The 20646-nt window shown below is 40.0% G+C and overlaps 1 protein-coding gene and 1 long non-coding RNA gene across 2 annotated transcripts in view; both read left to right on the top strand.

The window, feature by feature from the left end:
- The window catches only part of brinp1 (bone morphogenetic protein/retinoic acid inducible neural-specific 1), a 194516-nt gene extending 175962 nt beyond the window's left edge, over positions 1 to 18554 (top strand). The window contains exons 6-8 of the mRNA XM_015942788.3: positions 4576 to 4812; positions 11072 to 11294; positions 17280 to 18554. Of these exons, the coding sequence (XP_015798274.1) occupies positions 4576 to 4812; positions 11072 to 11294; positions 17280 to 18420 (1601 nt within the window). The 3' untranslated portion in view covers positions 18421 to 18554. The remainder of the gene's footprint in view (positions 1 to 4575; positions 4813 to 11071; positions 11295 to 17279) is intronic.
- Positions 18555 to 19590: 1036 nt separating this feature from the next.
- Positions 19591 to 19864, top strand: LOC139070331 (uncharacterized). The gene is made up of 2 exons (XR_011520876.1): positions 19591 to 19722; positions 19801 to 19864. It is a non-coding gene; the product is annotated as an uncharacterized lncRNA (long non-coding RNA).
- Positions 19865 to 20646: the final 782 nt, after the last annotated feature.

The following is a 20646-nucleotide window of genomic DNA, read 5'->3' as shown; positions in this document are numbered from 1 at the left end:
ACTCCCTACAGAACCTGGAGACAAACTGTGGCCCCGTCTGACACAATATTGCTGGCCAAGCCGTGTAGTCGGAAAACCTCTCGTGACATTACATCTGCCAACCTGGAAGCAGTGAGTAGTCTGGCAAGGGGAACAAAATGAACTATCTTGGAAAATTGATCAACTGTGGTGAGTAAGACGGTGTTACCTTGTGATTCTGGAAGTCCCGTGATGAAATCAACCGAGATATGAGACCAAGGTCTTCAGGGAATAGGAAGTGGATGGAGCAGTCCTGTCGGACGTCTGCGAGAGACCTTGACTACGGCACAGGTGGGGCAGGCAGAGACGAATTCTCTAGTGTCTCAATAGAGAGTGGGCCACCAGAAGGCTGACCTTACCACTGCCAGAGTCTTCGAGGTTCCTGGAAGACAGAACAGCTTGGATCTGTGACAAAACTGTAACACTTGAGAAACCAGGTTAGCAGGAATGAAGGAACGGTTAGTAGGACACTGAGCTGGTGGGGGGTGACTGCGGTGAGCTTGAATAAATAACCATTCTAGGGAGGTGGGGGCTAACCTGGTCTTGGAGGGCAAGATGTACTCTGGTTCTTCCAGGTTAGTGGATCAGCTTTCCGTCTGGTGTTGCCTCAAGAGGGCGTCTGACTTCAGATTCTTGCTCCCAGGACGATAGGATAATGTGAAATCAAACCTGCCAAAAAACAGAGCCCACCGAGCGTGTCGAGGGTTTAGACTCTTAGCCCCCTTAAGGTACTCCAGGTTCTTGTGGTCAGTCCATATCACAAACGGCTGAGGCGACCCTTCCAACCAATGTCTCCACTGCTCCAGTGCTGACTTAATAGCGAGCAGTTCTCTGTCTCCCACATCATAATTCTTTTTAGACACAGAGAGTCGTCGAGAGAAGAAGGCGTAGAAGGCACAATGTTTTTAGCTTGCAAAAGGCCTCTTTGGCCTCAGTTGTCCAAATAAATTGATTTTTGCCTGAGGTCAACCAGTGGAGGGGAACTGCAACAGAGCTATAGTTCCTGATAAAATGATGGTAAAAGTTGGTGAACCCCAGGAAACATTGGAGGTCCTTGACATTGGTTGGGTCGGGCCAATTCAAGACAGCACTGACCTTAGCGGGGTCCATTCCGATCTTTCCAGGGGAAATGACTGCTCCCAGGAAGGTTGCTGTAGTCTGGTGGAATATGCATTTCTCTGCCTTGACACATAGTTGATTCCAGAGAAGACGGATGAGTACCTCTCTTACATGCTTGACATGGCTCGACAGATCCTTAGAAAAAATCAAAATGTCATCCAGGTAGACGAAGACTGACCTGTTGAGGAAGTCCCAAAGGACCTCGTTGACCAAGGCTTGAAAAACTGCTGGAGCATTGCAGAGCCCAAATGGCATGACGAGGTACTCATAATGGCCAGATGGGGTGCTAAAAGCTGTCTTCCACTCATCCCCCTCCTTCAACCAAACGAGGTGATAGGCATTACGAAGGTCTAGTTTAGTGAACACAGAACTCCCCTGTAGAAGGTCAAACACAGTACTCATAAGAGGTAAGGGATAACAGTTCTTATTGTGATGTCATTTAAACTTTGGTAGTCAATACACGGTCTCAATGACCCATCTTTCTTCCCCACGAAAAAAACCCTGCCCCTGCTGGAGATGATGACTCATGAATGAGGCCTGCGTCTAGAGCGGCTGCCAGGTATTTGTCAATCAATCAATCAATCAATCAATCAATCAATCAATCAATACTTTATTAATCCCAGAGGGAAATTAGAGCCTCCTGCTCCAGTTTGGAGAGGGCAAACAGAGGTAACTTGGGCTCCCGGATAGGGTCAACCGGAAGTCCTCAGAGAGAAGAAGCGGCGGCGCTGCTGGTGGAGTGAATAGATTTAAGGTTAGCCATTCCCTGAACAATTTCATGAACGCTGCACTCCGGAGCTGTGATAGGACCCTCTACCTTAGTACACCATTCGGTGCTTGGCTGCGATCCAAGGTAAATGACGAGATTGTACTGTCACGGTCAGACCTAGTGACGATCAGCCGGATCCAACAACAGCCAAACACAGAGAAAGTTTTAAAGAGTTTATTTAAGGACTTGTTAAAGCGATCGGGACCAGCTGGAGTCAGTTACGGGTGGCGTGGCCTTCTGAAAAGCAGCGGTGTTCAGCGGTGAGGGATGCCGATGAAGTTGCAGATGAGTTCTCAGATTCAGGCTGGAACTGAGGCGATAGTCGGGTTCCGTGGTCAGACAGACTGAGGTCAGGCAACAGGCAGGCAGACAGGCTCTGTGGTCAGGCAGGCAGAGGTCAGTAATAAACAGGCAGGCAGACAGGTTCAAACGCTCGAAGGACTGTGACAGGGCAGCAGACGATCTCGCACCTAGCAGCAGGAGCCATTTGCTTAAATAGGGACCAGCACAGATGGAATTAATCAGCTATATTACTGCTGCTGCAGGGAGACAGGAAAACACACAGATCAGGGCCTGATCATGACACGAGGAAGAACAATGCAATTATTCATCATTCAGTTCCATGTTTCGTTTTGGTTCCTGGTCCCATATTTTCAGCCGACGCACTGTTTGTGCTCAAATAAAACCTATTAAGAAAATACGGCCATACACCGAGATGTTGTTTCATACAAGAGGGGGAAAAAAATCTATTTAGTTCTTTTCCAATCCAGTGGCTTGTAGAGCCAAGGATTTATTGTCCTTGGTTTAAACTGAGGTATGAGCCTGAGCTGTTAGATGTCCAAGCTTCACTCCTGTGAGATTCCTTCAGGGTGAGATCTGAATCGGCTTGGAGTCTAAAAATTATAAATACCTTGTCAGCAGTGGTGAGGGGGAAACTCTAAATTGACTCCTAAAAATGCTATTTGTTTAACTAATAGAATGCTGAGAAGGGTATGGAAAGAAGCAGATGTCCTTAAACACTGTGTGGAAAAAGAGAAACGTATTCATCATTAAATAAGTCATTGCCTTGCAGAAAAACAGGGATCTTTAACTGCTACTCGTCTCGCAAGTGACTCACCGCAGAGATTCAGTTAAAAGAAGAGTTTTCAAGCACATCCTTTACAGAAATAAGTGATAACTGAGACCACAAAAGCAGCTCGATTGCAGACGTTTTTTGCCATTTTGCCTATGCTGGTAACTTCTTTTCTCACGTGTTTATTATTCATGTTTAAAAAAATAATAGCGCTATCACACAGAGAGAAAATAGTACATCTATGGCTTTCTCTCTTTATAAAGAGCAGGCTTACTGAGAAACTGATTTGTTATTTTTGAAATAGGATAAAAGAAATTCCTGGCCAAAAGAAAACATACAAGGAAACACTAAAGGTCAGAAAAGACCACACAAATCTACGTCGCACTGTAAAACTAGCATTCTTGGAGCTTATGCCACTTTCACATCTAGGTCAGTATGGTCGGAGCTGAGCGGCGTTGGTTCGAGCTCGTACGGAGGGGGGTTTGTTCACGTGGACTTCTCGTGACTGCAAAAATCCCTGCACACGTAGGCAGCGCAAAAGACACGCAGAGAAAAGACACGCAGAGAAGTCTGTGGTGTTTACCCTAATAAGATAAACAAAGGCAGGCATGAGCTGTGTAGCTTTTGGAGACCCTGAACCACATTGTTTGTTAATTTGCTTCCTGTTCTCTCTCTCTCACTCACTCACTCACTCACTCACTCACTCACTCACTCACTCACTCACTCACTCACTCACTCACTCACTCACTCACTCACTCACTCACTCACTCACTCACTCACTCACTCACTCACTCACTCACACACACACTGATTTTCTTCTCTTCTCCTTTATTCTTTGCTCTTCTATGATACTTCTCACCATCTGCCCCCACGCTGCAGCTGGAGCTCTTTGCAACTGACAGAGATGTTTACAACCAGAACGAAAATTAACTGCACCCCGGCAGCTGATTCTACTCACCAATCAGGGGCAGTAGGCATGAGTTTCAGCCAACCAATCAGTCCCTAATGTGTGGGCGGGGCCACATCAGCCCTGGCTGGACCTCTGGGGAGGAGGTCTGAAAAAAGGGTCAGGACGGACAGGAAAATGCAACAATGACCTAGATTTAAACAAAACTTTTCCTGAAAGCGGCTTTAGCATCTAGGAAAGAGCAGGGCACTTTTCAGCTCATAAAAGCTAATCGTTAGCATTAGCAGCTCCACAACATGCCAGGACTCTTTCAGATTTGTTTTATTTGTGAAGATAAAACACCACAGTTGTAAAGCGTATGAGGGTAAAGGAAGAGTTATGATGCTGTTAGCCAAGCAACGCTGAGATGTCCAAACTGACATTAATGAGTAAGACTCCAAATCCTGCCTCCTGCTAACTTCTGTTTCCTGAAACAGGAGTGCCACAACTGTTTTTCCTACAAAAAACGACTCACAAAGCCTTCATTTATTCTAGAGACAACTGCAAATGAATTGAAAAAAGAGAGGAAGAGACCTTTAAGCATTGTGTCATAGCCAGATAAAACTTTTTTCATAAAACTTTTTTATTCCAATGTGATAAAAACTAAATAGAGCTTTTCTTTTTTTAATATCTCCAATTTGTGTGTTTCAGGCCTTCAGGTCATATTCCCAGAATACCTGCAGGAGAAATTCGTCCAGTCAGCTCTGAGCTACATCATGTGTAATGGAGAGGGGGAGTACGTGTGCCATGACAACCAGTGCATCTGTCAGTGTGCTGAGGACTATCCCCAGTGCAACTGTCCCATCACCGACATCCAGATTATGGAGAACACCCTGCTGGTGATGTCGGAGTCCTGGGCGGCCTCGTATAAAGACTTTGAGAGCTCTGGTAAGATTCCTTATCCTTGTGCTGTTGGGACCCGACTGACACATTCTTGGTTTTACAAACTTGCAAAAAAAAAAAAAAAGAAAGGAAAGGAAAGGAAAGGCAGTTCTTGAGATATATTTAGCATGGAAAAATTATTGGTGCTGCAAAAGATCCAGGTGCATGGGGTGCAGAGCGAGGGCAGTCTGTAACTGTCCTCCATTCGCAGTGAATGCAAATGCAAATAAAAGTGAGACATTAGAAACCTGGAGGAAATGCACACTTTAGAAGTCCAACATGTAAGTATACTATAATCTCTGATTAAGATTAAAACAATTTCAAGGTAACCCAGTTATATTTGCTAACAATAGTCACAAAAATAGAGCACATTTAGTAAAAAAAATGCTTGAAAAAGAGATTGATTTAAATGTTTTACTACTGAACAAAACAATGTGCACCCATACAGTCATACATTTCAAATTGGTCTGTCTTTATTGCCTTCTTTGCCATTTATTATTGTTTCTGATCATCAAACATTTCAACCTAAGATAAACAAAACCTGAGAAAGTAGAAAACTCAGTTTTCAAATGATGAATACTTAGCCCAGAGTCCAAAAGTTATTGTTCCCTAACCTCATGAAATAGCAAGTGGCCCACTTCCTGTTTGAAAAATGCAACAAATACTATTGTTTGGCAGACCGATTGGGCGGAGCCACTAAAAAATGCACACACACACACAGGCTCACAACTACATTGTTACATCATATGGTGCCCGCTGATGTCAGTGTACCTCTTAGTCAATAGCGACAACAGATTTAAATTCAAATGCAGTGCAGAGTTTTTTTCCTGAAGAGGGCACAACACTGACAGTTTTTGGTGGGAAATAAAAAATGTAACTAAGATGCACTAAAGTGCCTACTCATTGACTACACGTGTTTACAGCACGAGTTAAATAGTTTATCAGCAAAAAAAAACGTTGATTTAGGGTGACTTGCTCTTTAAGTGACTGCAACACCCTCGGCTGAAACAATGGTAATTAAACATGAGTCACACATCATTCTGATATGTGCAAATTCAGCCAGATGGAAGGTTTTTCACCATGACTGGCCTGTTTCAGGTCAAAGGTCAAACATTCTCCTTCTGAGCAGAATAATAGATCCAATTACAGCGAGCTCTCTGAGTCTACAATGCAGCAAAGAAGACCCAGACCATCACACCACCACCAGCAGGTTTGCTGGAATGATTTTTTTCATGCAACATTTTTGGGGGCTTTTTTTAGGGTATCTTTGAAATATTTGGTCAGCAGAAGCTCCCTCATTGCTGTTTGGCTGGGCTACTGAAACAGTTGCTTTTTGAGCTTTTAGCCTATTTCCTGTTGTTGGACAGGTTCTATTGAAGGGATTTCTTAGCAGTGATCATGTCTGGGTTTGTTCAGTCACATGGAAGTCAGCTTTAAAGTAGTTAATCACAGATGGTTCTGGGTTTTAAAAGATGGCAGTTCACTCCACCATAAATTAAATCACCATTTGGAAAATGTTGTTTGTTGTTACTCAGGTAGTTGTTGATTGATTGAGGTGTTTAAAGATACAAATAAAACTGACAAAATTCTGCAGAGATGCAAGTGCATTTTCAAAGCAACATGTTTATTAATTTATTGTTTTTAGCAAATATTTAGATTTATTTTACTTTCAGCAATTCCTAGACGTGAAGTCATTAAAAAAAATAAAAATATAAATCAAAACAAAGCCACAACCCACAGACCGGTGATTTAATATGAACAGCCTCATTGTCAAGAAGCTTTTATGTTTAAAATAATGAGCCACAGACATTCTTATGACACACCGGAATAACCGAAGGCTGTTTCCTTCTAAACAACGTGACAGCAGTTGGCTTTAACACCTGGTAAGTTGGGATAATTTCAGGAATATGCATGCAGAATAATTGTCCAAAATGATGTCACAAAAACAAAATTCATTTAAATCCGATTTAGACAATGTATGGTTATTTATTTAGATGTATTATTTTTCACGTTTTGCATTGCCTTGTAGTATTTTATTACTTTTTGTCCTATCAGATTTGACAGTTGGGGTGCTTTAAAGCTGACATAGCAAATCTGTAAACAAGCTAGGTTTTGAATGCAAACACGGTCATGGAACACTCACCCCTCCCCTCGTGGTTCTTGTCTGAGAGGCTTCCACCGGAACCGGAAACCTGCTTTGCCAGAGAAAACGAGAGAGCGCAGAACACCAGTCGCCATTTTCTAGATCCAAGCATCTTTTGTTGTCCGCAACTTCAAATGGTGTTTTTCTTTTTAGGACGCTGGTAGTTTGTACTAAAGTTTAAGCGGCAGCTGTTTTTCCTTCTCTGACATTATTGAGCCAAGAACCTCTTAAACCAGTGGTGTTCTGCTGCTAAATAAGTGTGTAATGAACGGAGGACCCAGGGAAGTGCGGCGGTTCAACGAGATGGTCTAATGGTTGCTTTTGGTCTAAAACGTTTTATTAGCGGAGGTTTTTAGACTAATAAAAGAAAACCACTTTATTTTTACTTTTTTATCTCCACAATATATTTACAGCTATACTATGTTAGAAGGTTGATGAGCTACATGAGAAAAAAGTGTTTTAAGCAAACTTGTTTTCCAAATTTGCTATAGCAGCTTTAATGCTCCCAGGTTAGGGATTTGCTCTGAAGGATAGAGAAAGCAGATGATCTGATGCTGGACATGATTCATTCCACGCTCAGTGATCCTATCAGGAGGCAGAGCTTCGGCTGTGTGGATTCAATAGTCGTGAGCACAGATGCAGCTGCTGCTCTGCCTGGCTGTGCTGTTGGAGTTTGTTAACACGAATCCTGCTCAGACTAAAGCCCAACACAGAGCAGGAATCTGGTGGATATGCATTATATCTGTAAATACACATATTAACGTGATGTTATCAGAAATAAAACATAATTTCACCAAATCAGAAGCACTTTCAAATAAATGTGGCAAGTTTCACCACAGCTCTGCAGAAGCACTATTGTTTCTGCAAAAACTGAGTCTCCTGACACTGAACTGCAGCGTGTCATTAGCGCTACTCCACTATAAACTAGTGTGTCTCAGCCAATATCATAAAAACATGTGCACAGGTTTGTCTTCAGTCACAGTGACATGTTACATTATGGCTATCGCAGTAATTACAGACTGCCTCAGTCAGCCGCAGTAGCTGAGCACATACGAGCAAACTAGCTAATCTAGTTATCTGTCTAACTGCAATTATCGCTGCAGAGCAGTACACACTTTTTTTTTTTGCAACTATATCAGAAAACAAGTCAGCCTTCCTGAAAGAATTATGAGTTCTAATGACTGAAGGCAAACCTTAACGCCGGGTGGAGCACAAATTAGTGCAGGGGAGTGTGGAGTTTATTGCAAAAGTGACAAAAAGGGGAAAGCATTGAGAAGAAATATTTAACCGATTTAGCTTCAGATGCTGATTTATCACTAAAATTTCTCTTTTCCTATGGTTAATCACAAATTACTTCCACATCTGTGCACATGAGAATCGTTGCTACGGATGGGTAGGGTGATGTATTTGCTATTAAATGAGAGGAATCATTTGGGAAATCAAATGTGCTTCTATAGATTCAAAAACATTGGTTTGAAATAATAAGCTGGATAAATCCTGAGAGGTAAAATCTCTAGATGAGGTGTGCTGGGCGGTTCACTTTTCGACTGTCGGGCATAGCTCTGTAAAAGAAAGGACACTTCAAGGCTTTTAAGCTGCGTGCCATTAAACTGACACTGAGACACACGTTGAAAATAGCAGCACTTTCCTAGTTAGATAATTCCAAACATTCAGCGTTGGCGATGGCCTGGATTTTCCAGGAGAAAGGGAGTCGAAAGAGGCATCTGACATGTCTGAAAGCTGGGTGGAGGTTTATGGCAAGTTCAAAACAGGGGAGGAGAAGGATTCTGGCATCTTTGAAGAAAAAGGGCAGAAGGAGCTCTGACATGCCTGGGAGGAGGGAGGAGGGGTTTCTGACATTTCTCAGCCGCGTCTGAAAAAAAGAGCTCTTAACTCAGGTTAATACAGTTAAAATGTCTCAGCCAGAAGAGTACCGGTGTGCATATCTTGAATCCTGTCTTTGTCAGTGAGAATATTTATGTTCTGCATCTCACTATGGCATTTTATCTAGGCAAAAGCATGTTCATACGTTTGCTTGTGTGATTACAGTAAAATGTTTTAAATTAGACAGAACGCCAAGCTGCCTTTTTAAAGGCTTCAATCATTTAAAAGTGTCACGATCTGCCCCTGCCTTCCTGACTGTGTTCCTCTCCTGCCTGATTAGCCCTTATTGTTCTCACCTGCCCCTCGTTAACCTGCCCATGTGTTCCTGATTTCCCTGTGTATTTATACCTCCCTTCTTGTGCCAGTCTGTGTCAGATCATTGTTGTTTGTCGTGTTGTTCTCGTTGTTCCTGTCATTAAACCCATTTTTACTTTATCCGTGCCTGCATTCCTGCCTCCTGGTCAGCTCCACCACACTTGGTCCATCATCTCCACCATCAGAACGTGACAAAAAGGACTATATCATGCACGCTTTGAAGCTTTCAACCATGTTATATTTGGATTTCCTCATCAAACACACACAGAACAATATTTGTCTTAAAAGAATAATGTATAAGTCAGAACAAACGACGTTTCCATTGTGCTAATGGTAATATTTTAATCATAAATGGGCCTATCCTCGTAGCCTGGTCTGCCAGACTCTTCCTCTGTTTAATTCTACACAGATAAAGGGTCTGGGAACTCTCCTATTCACATAACCCCACCCCCTGAGAATTCTAACCGAGCTAATCAGCGCTGAGCAGCATATGTCACACACCATAACGCCGAGTTTGTCATAAACATGGCGACTGAAGCGGAGTTCGCAGCGGCTCTTTCCTCTGTTCTAAATGACTTGGACACATATTTAAAACAACAAGTAGAAGCGCTAAAAGTCTTTCTTCTAAAGAAAGATGTTTGCGCTGTCACCAGATGCCATTTTTTGACTACAGCTAAAAAACAACAGCGTCGCGGCCGTCACACACAGCGATGCTCAGTTTCTCATAAACAACGAAGACAGCGGCGGAGTTCGCTGCGGCTCTTTCCTCTGCTCTAAATGACTTGAATGTCTTTAAAACCACAACAAGTAGAAGCTTTAAAAGCATTTCTTCTAAAAGAATAAAAGATGTTTGCACCATTGCCAGACGCCTTTTTTTTACTACAGCTAAAAAAACTACAGTGTCGCGCGGTACTGTCGGCATTTCCGTCTTTTTTTCTGATTGGTTATTTTTGAGCTGCCTAGTCCCGCCCCTCAAGTGCCTCTTTTCCTGTGAATTACCAGACTCATTCTCTGTGCAGAATTAAATAGAGGACAAGTCTCTGGCAGGCCAGGCTACTATTTTCCCTCTGAAAGGTTTAAACTGTCTAACATGATGGAGTTCCTTTAAACCTCAAATCTGGCAATAATTAAAAGGGATTGAAGGACATTTTGTTTCATTTTAATATGTATGTAGCTTGTCAGGACTTTATTTTCGAATTAGCATAATCATAATTATATTTTTAATTAATTAATTAATTATCGTAATCATAATCATAATCATTATTTTAATTTTTTATTTTATTTTAAGTATTCGTTATTTAACCAGAAAAATAAAATAACTTCCTGTCCAAGAGGCAGAAAAAGGTACAGTTACAAAATTACTCAGTTACACTGTAAAAGTTATATTCAAAATTATTGGAACTGTAGACACACACACAGACACACACACACATAAAAGCGTGTAGTAGTCAGGGACCAACAGACAAAAAACAGACCAGTTGGGCTTCCGTCTTGGAGGAAAGATATGTTTATAATAACAACAACAAAAACAACTATTATTATTATTATTATTTAAAGATGAAAAATGCTTATTTTCTTAGAAAATGAAAGTAGTATTCACAAAATGCAAAAGAAAGAAAAATTTCACTTTGGCTGAAGACAAAGAGGCTGAGGTTGCAATCTTTAAAGTCCAAAGGAGAGGATGCTTACTGTGTGTCTTTATTTTACGCAGATCCAACCTCAAAATAACCAAACCAACAACACCAAGGAACACATTAAATTAGTTTTTTAAAGAAAAAAATAACTAAATGTTTGCAGTTTTATGTCATGTTTCTTTTGAATCACAACAGTTCCACTGCATCTTATTTGCATGTTTAGAGTGTAACGGACCAGTTGTGTTTCTTTTCCTCCATTCTCTCCCTCTCTGCTCTCATTCATCTATAGATGAGTTCAAGTCTTTCCTGAAGAGGCTCCCTTCCACTCATTTCCTGCCCATCAGCAGTGTGCATCTTCTGTGGGGCAGTGACTGGGACCTGCAGGCCCGTTACAGACTCCTCCAGAGCTCCCTCGAGATCCAGCGGCTCAAGATCCAGCATACCACCCGCAAGCTCTTTAGCCTCAGCATCCGCTGTCACCACAATCCCAGCCACCAGATGCCTCGGGAGAGGTGGGTAGAAATATGACCTTGATGTGGATTCGCTCAGCGATGTGAACCAGAGATTTAGAGTTCATGCTTATTGAGATGTGAATATAATACAGAGTATGTTCAGGAAATAAAAACTTATAGAATTATTTGTGTTTTCTCTTGTTATGAATAGGTCATGTATAATAAATCTGTAGCTTATGGCTGTATTTTTACTTTACATCAAGTCAGCTTAGTGCTGAGGCTTGCACATGCCCAAAACACCATAGCTCACTCTTGTACTTCACTTAGGAGACTGAAAAGAAAATGTTGCTGTGGGAGTTTTCTTGTTAGGTCATTGCACACATCTGTCACCACCTACCACAGCTGCAGCTTGAGAGCCTTGCCGCTGATGTGCCATAGTGTCAGCAGTACAGCAAATGCCAAGAATGTCTCCAAACCACTTCAGCAAATCAGAAAACACCATGCCAGATAGGGCAAATCACCGGCTGCCCGTGAGAAGCGCCTCTCTAACTACTCAATGTAGGTGGCGTCTTTGTGTAAATGGGAACAGCATCAGTTAAATATTAACTGGAGTGGTCTGAAAATGAGCCATTGTCAACTGTCCCTGACAGAAAACGGAGCACACCCACATTTGTCTGAGCGAGTTGGCACGGGTTCGTTCTGAAGTGTTATCAAAGAGCTGCAGAATGCGCTTCCTCTTCCATGGAGTAAACATCAAGAGTGCCTGATGGCAGAGGAAATAAGAGCAGCGTGTTTATTTGTTTGCTGGTGTGAAACAGCTTTGCATCAGATGGAGGACTTATTTGTTTTCATCACATATTTTAGGAAGGTCTTACATTTAATACGGAGCTGTTGTTGTGCGGGGCGTCGTTTCCCTGGTCTCTCCACCTCCTTTAGTCCTTTCCGTTGTTCCTTTCGGATCAAATTTATTTCTGCTTTTCTAGCTTTACTCAGAGTAATAACTGGTACAAAATGTGTGGGGAAGATTTACTTCAATGGCTCATGTGTGAATCCAGCATTGGAATTCAGTCTGATATGACATTAAACACCCCCCCCCAACAGGGAGCTGAAAGCACATATAGTATTTCCATGATGTGAGACAATTGTTTACAGAGGCTTCTTCCTTTAAGAACATCCTTAGTGAGGTAGAAAATGTAATGTTCTTTTAGAAAATCTCTGCAAATTTTGAAAACCAACTTTACTGGAATTTGACTCATTCAAAAAAGTTCAGGATGGATTTTAGCTTTGCTAATTTTTTCACCTGTTACTCGTCAGTCTTCACTCCGCTGCAACCATTTCTCATAGCTAACTGTCATATCCTCAGCTCCTGTTGTTATATATATATATATATATATATATATATATATATATATATATATATATATATATATATATATATATATATATATATATATATATAGATATATATATACAAATATATATACATATAGATATATATATATACAAATATATATACATATAGATATATATATACATATATATCAATCAATCAATCAATCAATCAATCAAAGCTTTATTTATAAAGCGCCTTCCGCAACCCTGTCAGGAAGCCCAAAGCGCTGAACATGGTACAGTTTTAAGTAAATATATTGAATAAATCAACAATAAAAGAAATTCAAAATACAAAATACAAATTACAAAATACAAAATGGAAATTACAAGATAGATGAAACATTCCGGTAAAGGACAAATGTGTGAAACACATTTGGATTGAGTGGATGGATTGAGTGTACCAATGAAAACTGTGGAATGGATTCAACATAGTAGAGGGCCATAATCAAACATGTTCTGGAAACGCCAAGCGGAGGAGGTGTACATATATGTATATATATATATATATATATATATATATATATATATATATATATATATATATATACTGTATATGCACACACACACACACCCTCGCTGGCCACTTAATTGTGTACACCAGTCCAACTGCTCGTCAACGCAAATTACTAATCAGCCAATACATGGCAGCAACTCAATGCATTTAGGTACGTTGACATGGTCAAGCTACTACAGACATGAACTTACACATAAACACCATGGTACTTAGCAACTACTGAATCACAAAGAGGACTTTTGCATGGTCAAAGACATTTACAAGATGCTCCTTATAATGGGGAGCTTACTGTACTTACACCAGCAGATGCCATAACCCTGCAAATACCATATACTTTTTACTAGGGGCGAGCAAGTACACCACTATCTGTATCTGTATCTGTTCAACCATCTAAATTATCTGTATCTGTACTCGGAGTGGGCGTGGCCTAACCCTTTTGCCAAATTGGGTTTAAGCCTGTCTGGAAAATGGGTAAAATGTGTACATGCGTGGAGGAAACCGAAAATGTGGTCACCCAATGGCTAATGATTAGCATAACAGCTCCTATAACCAACCTGCAACAAGGACCACCATATCCTCACCCACCTAACTGTTTGTATTATCCCACTCGGCGAGCTGCTCTGAGGTAAATCCCGTGAATTCCATGGTGGTTTTAAGACTGTCTACACTCCTCTTTTGGGAGAATCCCCTCAAGCTGTAAATACTCAAGCCCCAGTGATGGCTTTGATCATCGATTATGCTTCTGACTTAACGGTCTTTAACATCACACAATTCTACGTCTGAACGACAAGAGGGAATGTTTTTTGTGGTTTCTCCCGGGAACAATAATATCCATGGTGATGTTATTTTTTTGGCACACATCTTTGGCTTCATCAAACTGAAAGATGAAGAAATAAAAGAAAAGTACACGACTGATAGCAGAGACAGGCTCATTATTACTGACATGACAAGGATGCTGGAATATTGCAGCTAGTTGATTTAACCCTCAGATTACTATACAATCTGCAGTTTTAGTGTCTGTACTGTGTAAACTAATACATAATACAAAAGGGATATTAGTACTCATTGCTTCCTAAGAGCTCTGTGGTTTCAGGTGTTTGTTGTAATGCTCTGCAGAAGAAAATGAGAAGAGAAAACAGACAAGCAAACACTGTTGGGAGGCCGTGTTGCCAAGGGAACACACTTAAATGTATTTTATGCTTGCGATATTCTGAGCAAATGAACAGTATATTCATTGCAAAGGCATAAATGGAGGTTCTGTAATATGCAGCCGGGCTTAATGCATCCTCAAAGATAGTTCTGTTGATTTTAATTATTCTGACATACAGCCTTTGCAAAGGGCTACGGGTCGTTCAGCTTTTAGTTTAATCACAAAATGGATCCAACATAATAGAAAAGGACGTTACTCATATTTATATAATTGCAGTTAACATGATGTGAAGCTTTCTAGCAGAAAACTATTATTTTAGCCTCTTACTTATTTTAAAGAAAGTTAGCCAACAAACACATTTGAGTCACATAGTGAGGTATGGCTACAAAAGGCATCATTAATTGGCTACATTTAAAACTACACAGTATATAAGAACTTTATCATTGTTCTGGGTTTAGGCATTCCTGCGTTACAAGCACCATAAATTCCTGTGGCAAACAGTCACAGTGGAGCCCTAAATAGATTTGCTAGAGCATTTCCTTTATTAGTATTCTTGCTTGCTTCAGGTACAATGAACTTAAGAGTCTTTATGCTGATGATTAATGGTGACAGATATGGAGTTGCATCATTCCCAGCCAGATCATTTGCATCCAGTTCAAGCACCGGTTTGAATTATTTATCTCCAGGTTCAAATCTATACGTTCAACACAAACTTAATCATGATTTTGTTTAAACATAACATATACGGGTATTTACTGAACAACATCAGATTTTTCTAATAAATTCAGCAGTGTTGTATATGTTGAATTCTTTCCCCTTTTTTCTTTTATTTTTCTGGACTTTGGTATCTTTGTCAAAATAGAAAGGAGCAAAAACACAGAAATACCTGAGGTTTTTCATCTCTTTCCATGACACTAGAGCACATTTTAACAATAGAAAGACCATGACAGTTCTGTTGACTCTTTCACAATTTGCATGATTAATTGCTTTATCAAATAAATAGGTACAACATTGAGAATCCGTGACTTTTCCTAAAACAGTGTCAATTTTCATGAAAAATTGTACAAAATACGATCATTTCTATTCTACCTCTTCTTCCTTGGAAGACTGGGAAATGTTACAATCGACGTGCATCCCTAACATTTGATCAGTGTTTCTCTTCCTCGTTTTTTTATCATTTTATATTTTACTTTTTCTTTTATAACTAAAATAAAAAGGCAGAAAGAAAATGGCACATAGGCATGACAAAATATGACCGCAGGAATGATGTAAAAAAGACTGATAACATGCAGTTATTAAGGATGCACAATATGTCAACATCAGTATCGGCACTGGTCAGATATATGAAACTGGGCCAGTATTAAAGTTTTTTTCCATCTAGTAACCCGTTTATGTATCCGTTTCAGAAGAGGAAGGAGGTGGTAATGCATAATTGCTTGGTAATATCATAGTAATAGTAATCATCTCACAAGTGTCAATGTGTGGTGTGAGTATAATAAGAATAATAATAATAATGATGGCATTTTAAAATAATTCTTATATCTGGGGTGGTGATTGGCAAAAATCTGGCATTATCAATACAGGAAAGACGATATAATATCTTGCGATACTAAAAGCCAGCCAATAGGTAATTTTTTTATTTAACTTAATTGAAAAACTCAGGCCATACGCCAAAACTCAGGCCATACGCCTCCAAGTGTATCAAGTGTTATTCCAAGATGTAGTTGTTCTACCAGAGTGAAGGCAGTAAAAACTGCTGCCACCTAGCAGTCATGGTTTGGATCTAAATTCTCAGTAAAAAAAAATGATACACTACTTTTAAATATCAATTCAGTATTACCATACAAAATATCACACTATTTCACTGTACTGATATTTTCCTACATTCCTTCTTATAATAATGTAATATTGATACATACTGGTTATCGGGTAAAATAGCGGTGATAATATTAAATATTGATATTGGCCCACATTTTCATATCAGCGGATCTGTCAGGATCTGGGTAAGACTGAGCAGACAGAGGACTTCCAGATCCTCTCACAAGTTGATGACATGGGCAGGAAGACCGGTGTGGGGCATGATGGGTAATGAAGTTCTGACTTGAAATGAGTGGTGTGAATAATTAGTGGGATGCAGGCTGGTTAGTTCAGGGGTGATTAGGCTGGAAGTGGTGGTCTAGGGGTAGAACCGTGACATGATCCTAACAGTTGCCATTCTGAAACAGTCTCTTTGGGTGTTAACTTTTTTTTATTTATTTATTTTTTTGGTTGACAAAACATTATTTTATTAATTAAATTGAATTTGATCTGAAATGGAACCCTAACAAGGTGAATTTATGGACCTTTAAAGGCAGCAGTCAAAATGACCGCTCATGGCCTTGGTAGTGACGGTAGGGTGGCCGTTCTAGTGTTAAAGATAAATCTGAAACAAAACAGATTATACATTCTCATGCAAACCCCAAATTATTGGTGGAAAGGGAAGAAAGTATTAATTGGATGTCATTATTGATCAATAAAAAAGATGAGCCTTGTTTCTACTAATGGAGACCCATGACAAAGACAGTGTTACTGAAACCACAATAAAAAACTAAAAACAAATTAAGCAGTGTTTACAACACTTATTGTCTTGATTGGTACAAAACGCATTGTCATCCCTGATAGATAATATACAAGTTCACTCACACGTCAAACTGACCTTGACCAGACTTCTACTCTGAAAAATTAAGAATCAAAATCAAAATTCACCTCCTGTACTCTGAAAAGAAGTTACAGTGCTTTCAAGATGGCATGAGAAGTTGCCTGAGGGGGAAAGAAAGGACAAGACAGGAATAACAATTAATGCTTCCCACAAAGCATAAATCCTCCCCTTAAAAGGACACTTTGTATTTTATACTCTGTTTGACAGGATCCTTTTCAAAAAGAACTCACATGTTTATCGTGATCAAATTGTTAATGCTGCTTTTCCGTTTTCCGTCTTCTGTTTCTCCAGATCTGTGATGCAGTGGCTCAACAGGGTTCAATCCTTCCTGTACTGCAACGAGAATGGATTTTGGGGCACTTTTCTGGAGAGCCAAAGAACATGTGTGTGCCACACTGGCGTGACCTTGTGTCAGCGACCAATCCCATGTGTAATAGGTGGCAACAACAGTTGTGCCATGTGCAGCCTGGCCAACATCTCCCAATGTGGCTCCTGCAACAAAGGCTACAAGTTGTACCGCGGCCGCTGTGAGCCCCAGAATGTGGACTCGGAACGCAGTGAGCAGTTTATCAGCTTCGAAACCGATTTGGACTTTCAGGACTTGGAGCTGAAGTACCTGTTGCAGAAAATGGATTCACGACTGTACATCCACACCACTTTCATTAGCAACGAGATCCGACTGGAGACATTCTTTGACCCTCGATGGCGCAAGCGCATGTCTCTGACTCTGAAAAGTAACAAAAACCGGATGGACTACCTCCACATGATAATCGGTTTATCGATGAAAATCTGCCAGATGCGAAATAGCAGTATAGATCCAATGTTTTTCGTTTATGTGAACCCGTTCAGCGGCAGCCATTCAGAAGGCTGGAGCATGCCGTTTGGTGAGCACGGTTACCCGCGTTGGGAAAAAGTACGACTGCAGAACTCACAGTGCTTCAATTGGACTCTCTTGTTGGGTAACAGATGGAAGACCTTTTTCGAGACGGTTCATATTTACCTACGCAGTCGTGCTAAGATCCCAACTGGCCTCCGCAACGATACGGGACAGGGTCCCGTGGACCTTGCAGACCCCAACAAGCGGCAGATCTACATTAAAATCTCTGACATCCAGGTGTTTGGTTACAGCTTGCGCTTTAACGCTGACCTGCTTCGTAGTGCCGTGCAGCAGGTTAACCAGTCGTACACACAGGGAACACAGTTCTACTCATCCTCATCTGTCATGCTCCTGCTCCTGGACATTAGGGATCGGATCAACCGTTTGGCGCCTCCCTCTGCCCCCGGCAAACCTCAGTTGGACTTATTCTCTTGTATGCTAAAGCATAGGCTGAAGCTCAACAACAGCGAGATGATTCGAGTGAACCATGCCTTGGACATGTACAGCACAGAGATACTAAAACAATCAGATCACCTGACTGCAAAACTCTGTTGAGCGTAACCCTGACATTAGGACAGCAAACTAAAGAGAACCATCCAAGAAATTAACCACGAGAGAATGTTAATTTTATTTTATTTTTCCCTTTTTCATTTTTTGACCTTTTCTGCCTTTTGATGTAATATTAACTTTGTAAGTATAATTCTTAAAAAAAAAAATAAAATGGAGGGACAGGCACTGATGAAAAGCTGTTTTGGCAGATAAAGAAGATTAATGGAAACATTATAAGGACTGTATCATATTTGTCCCAGCATGACTGTAACTCCCTTAATGAACTTAAAAGAGAAAGTGGAAAAAAAATATATATATATTAAATCAAAGTACTGCTGAAAAGGAGGCCTTGATTATAAACTAAGGGATCAAAGGTTATTATATCTGAAACTGCCATACTTTATTGAGACAAAAGAAGACATTTTTAATGGAACCAAAAAAAAAAAACTTAAAAAAAAATTAAAAATAAGGGCAGACCAGATATTTTAATTCACCTAACGTGCAGAATATTTCAGACATAGCGGACAGTTTAGTATTCAGATCTTTATACATTGTAAGGATTAAATAGGTCTAGTGAGTAAGTAGTCATCACATTACTTATACACTCTATTATGTTTCAGACCCTCGGTAAGTCTGCATAGGGAGTTCTCCGGCACTCTGTTCTGACACATAAGGCACACAGCAGGGCAGTAATGGATAGTCATGTCAAATAACAAAAGCCAGCTGTTTATATATACATATATATGTGGGGTGAATGTGTGTATATATGAGTGGGCATGTCTGAATTCCTTTTTTTTTCCGTTGGCTTAATGCTTAGTGCTGTTTGTCAATTGAATGTGTCACGCGAGATTGACCCTTTTGTGTCACGCGAGATTGACCCTTTTTTGCTGACTTTTTGCATTTGGAGCGCTTTTTTAAACCTCCTCTGTATTTGAAATGCCAGTAGTTGTTTTTATTTTATTTATTTTTTATTTTTTTTGTTTTGTTTTGTTTTTCCTCTCCTTTTTTCCCACAAGGCAGACCCTCCTGGTGCGTGAATGCAATATTGTGGTCTGAAGATTTAACAATCAATGCTATTTTGTACAGCTTTGCAAAATGTACATGTTGTGACTGCTGATTTGTGGAGCTTTTAAGCACCAAAAGCAAAGTGTAAGCATTCATCATTCAGGCACATTTGCAAGACAACCTAAAGCCATACACTTCCCTGAGGTAGACATACATTAAGTCATACTGTTTGTCCTGACTTGTTCCTTTCGTACGTCTTTGTTCCGTTCTCTCAGATGATTTCAGATAAGAGCACAGCAAAAAGTAAGACGACACGGGACAGCATATTACTTTGATCGAGATTGTGTTGTAAAGCCATTGAATTTGTATTTTGTGCTGCAGGAAAAGAAGAAGACAAAGAAGAAGAAGAAGAAGCAAATCTTATATTAAAGCTTATAATACCTTTTTGGCAGTGTTACTCTGTACGCATATGATGACCTTGTGTAAAAACTTCATTTTCTTTTCAGATATAAAAGTAACATTTTCTGCATGTTGCTGACAAGCATAAGAAAAGCTGGAAATTTCTTTAACACTCTAAGTCATCAAACTGAAACATGAAACACTACCTATGTATGGATGGTCACACTTTATTTGGGTAATCCAATACAGAAACTGATTTTATCGCAGGTCCTGTCAGCTCCTGCATCTCAATGGAAGAGAGGAGCTTTTTTAAGTTGTGCATTACAGGTTTTCTAGCCATTTCTGGGGTTTGCACTCAAAAGAAAATAATATTTAAAGGTTACATTTTCGGCTGCATCACCAGAACTTAAAGTTTCCTTCTACAAAATAAACTGCTGGCTTTAATATTATTGCAGAACCAACATTTTCTTCTTGTCAATCCTTTGTGTTGTTATTAATTTGATGTCTGTAGGAATCATGATGTTGACAGTTTATTTTTTGTTGTGTTTGTATTTTTGGTATTTTGTTTTCCTCATAATTATTGTTGCCCTAGACTGAAATAAGACAAACATCAAGGAAAGCATAAATGTTCTGTAATGCGAGAAGTCTGCAAAAGTGGAAATTGGGATTCCAAAAACAATCTCCAGGATAAAAAAGTATCTAAAAAGTTCTAAGAATACTATTCCCAAAATACTTTCCTACAATGTGTATTCATGGTATTTAGAGTTCTCTTTAGTTGAATTATTGCCTAGATGTAAGCCAACACCTACACAGCTGCAAACTGAATAT

The sequence above is a fragment of the Nothobranchius furzeri genome, chromosome 6 (assembly GCF_043380555.1).
Source record: "Nothobranchius furzeri strain GRZ-AD chromosome 6, NfurGRZ-RIMD1, whole genome shotgun sequence".
NCBI classification, from domain to species: domain Eukaryota; kingdom Metazoa; phylum Chordata; class Actinopteri; order Cyprinodontiformes; family Nothobranchiidae; genus Nothobranchius; species Nothobranchius furzeri.
This window is presented reverse-complemented; position numbering and strand designations above follow the sequence as displayed.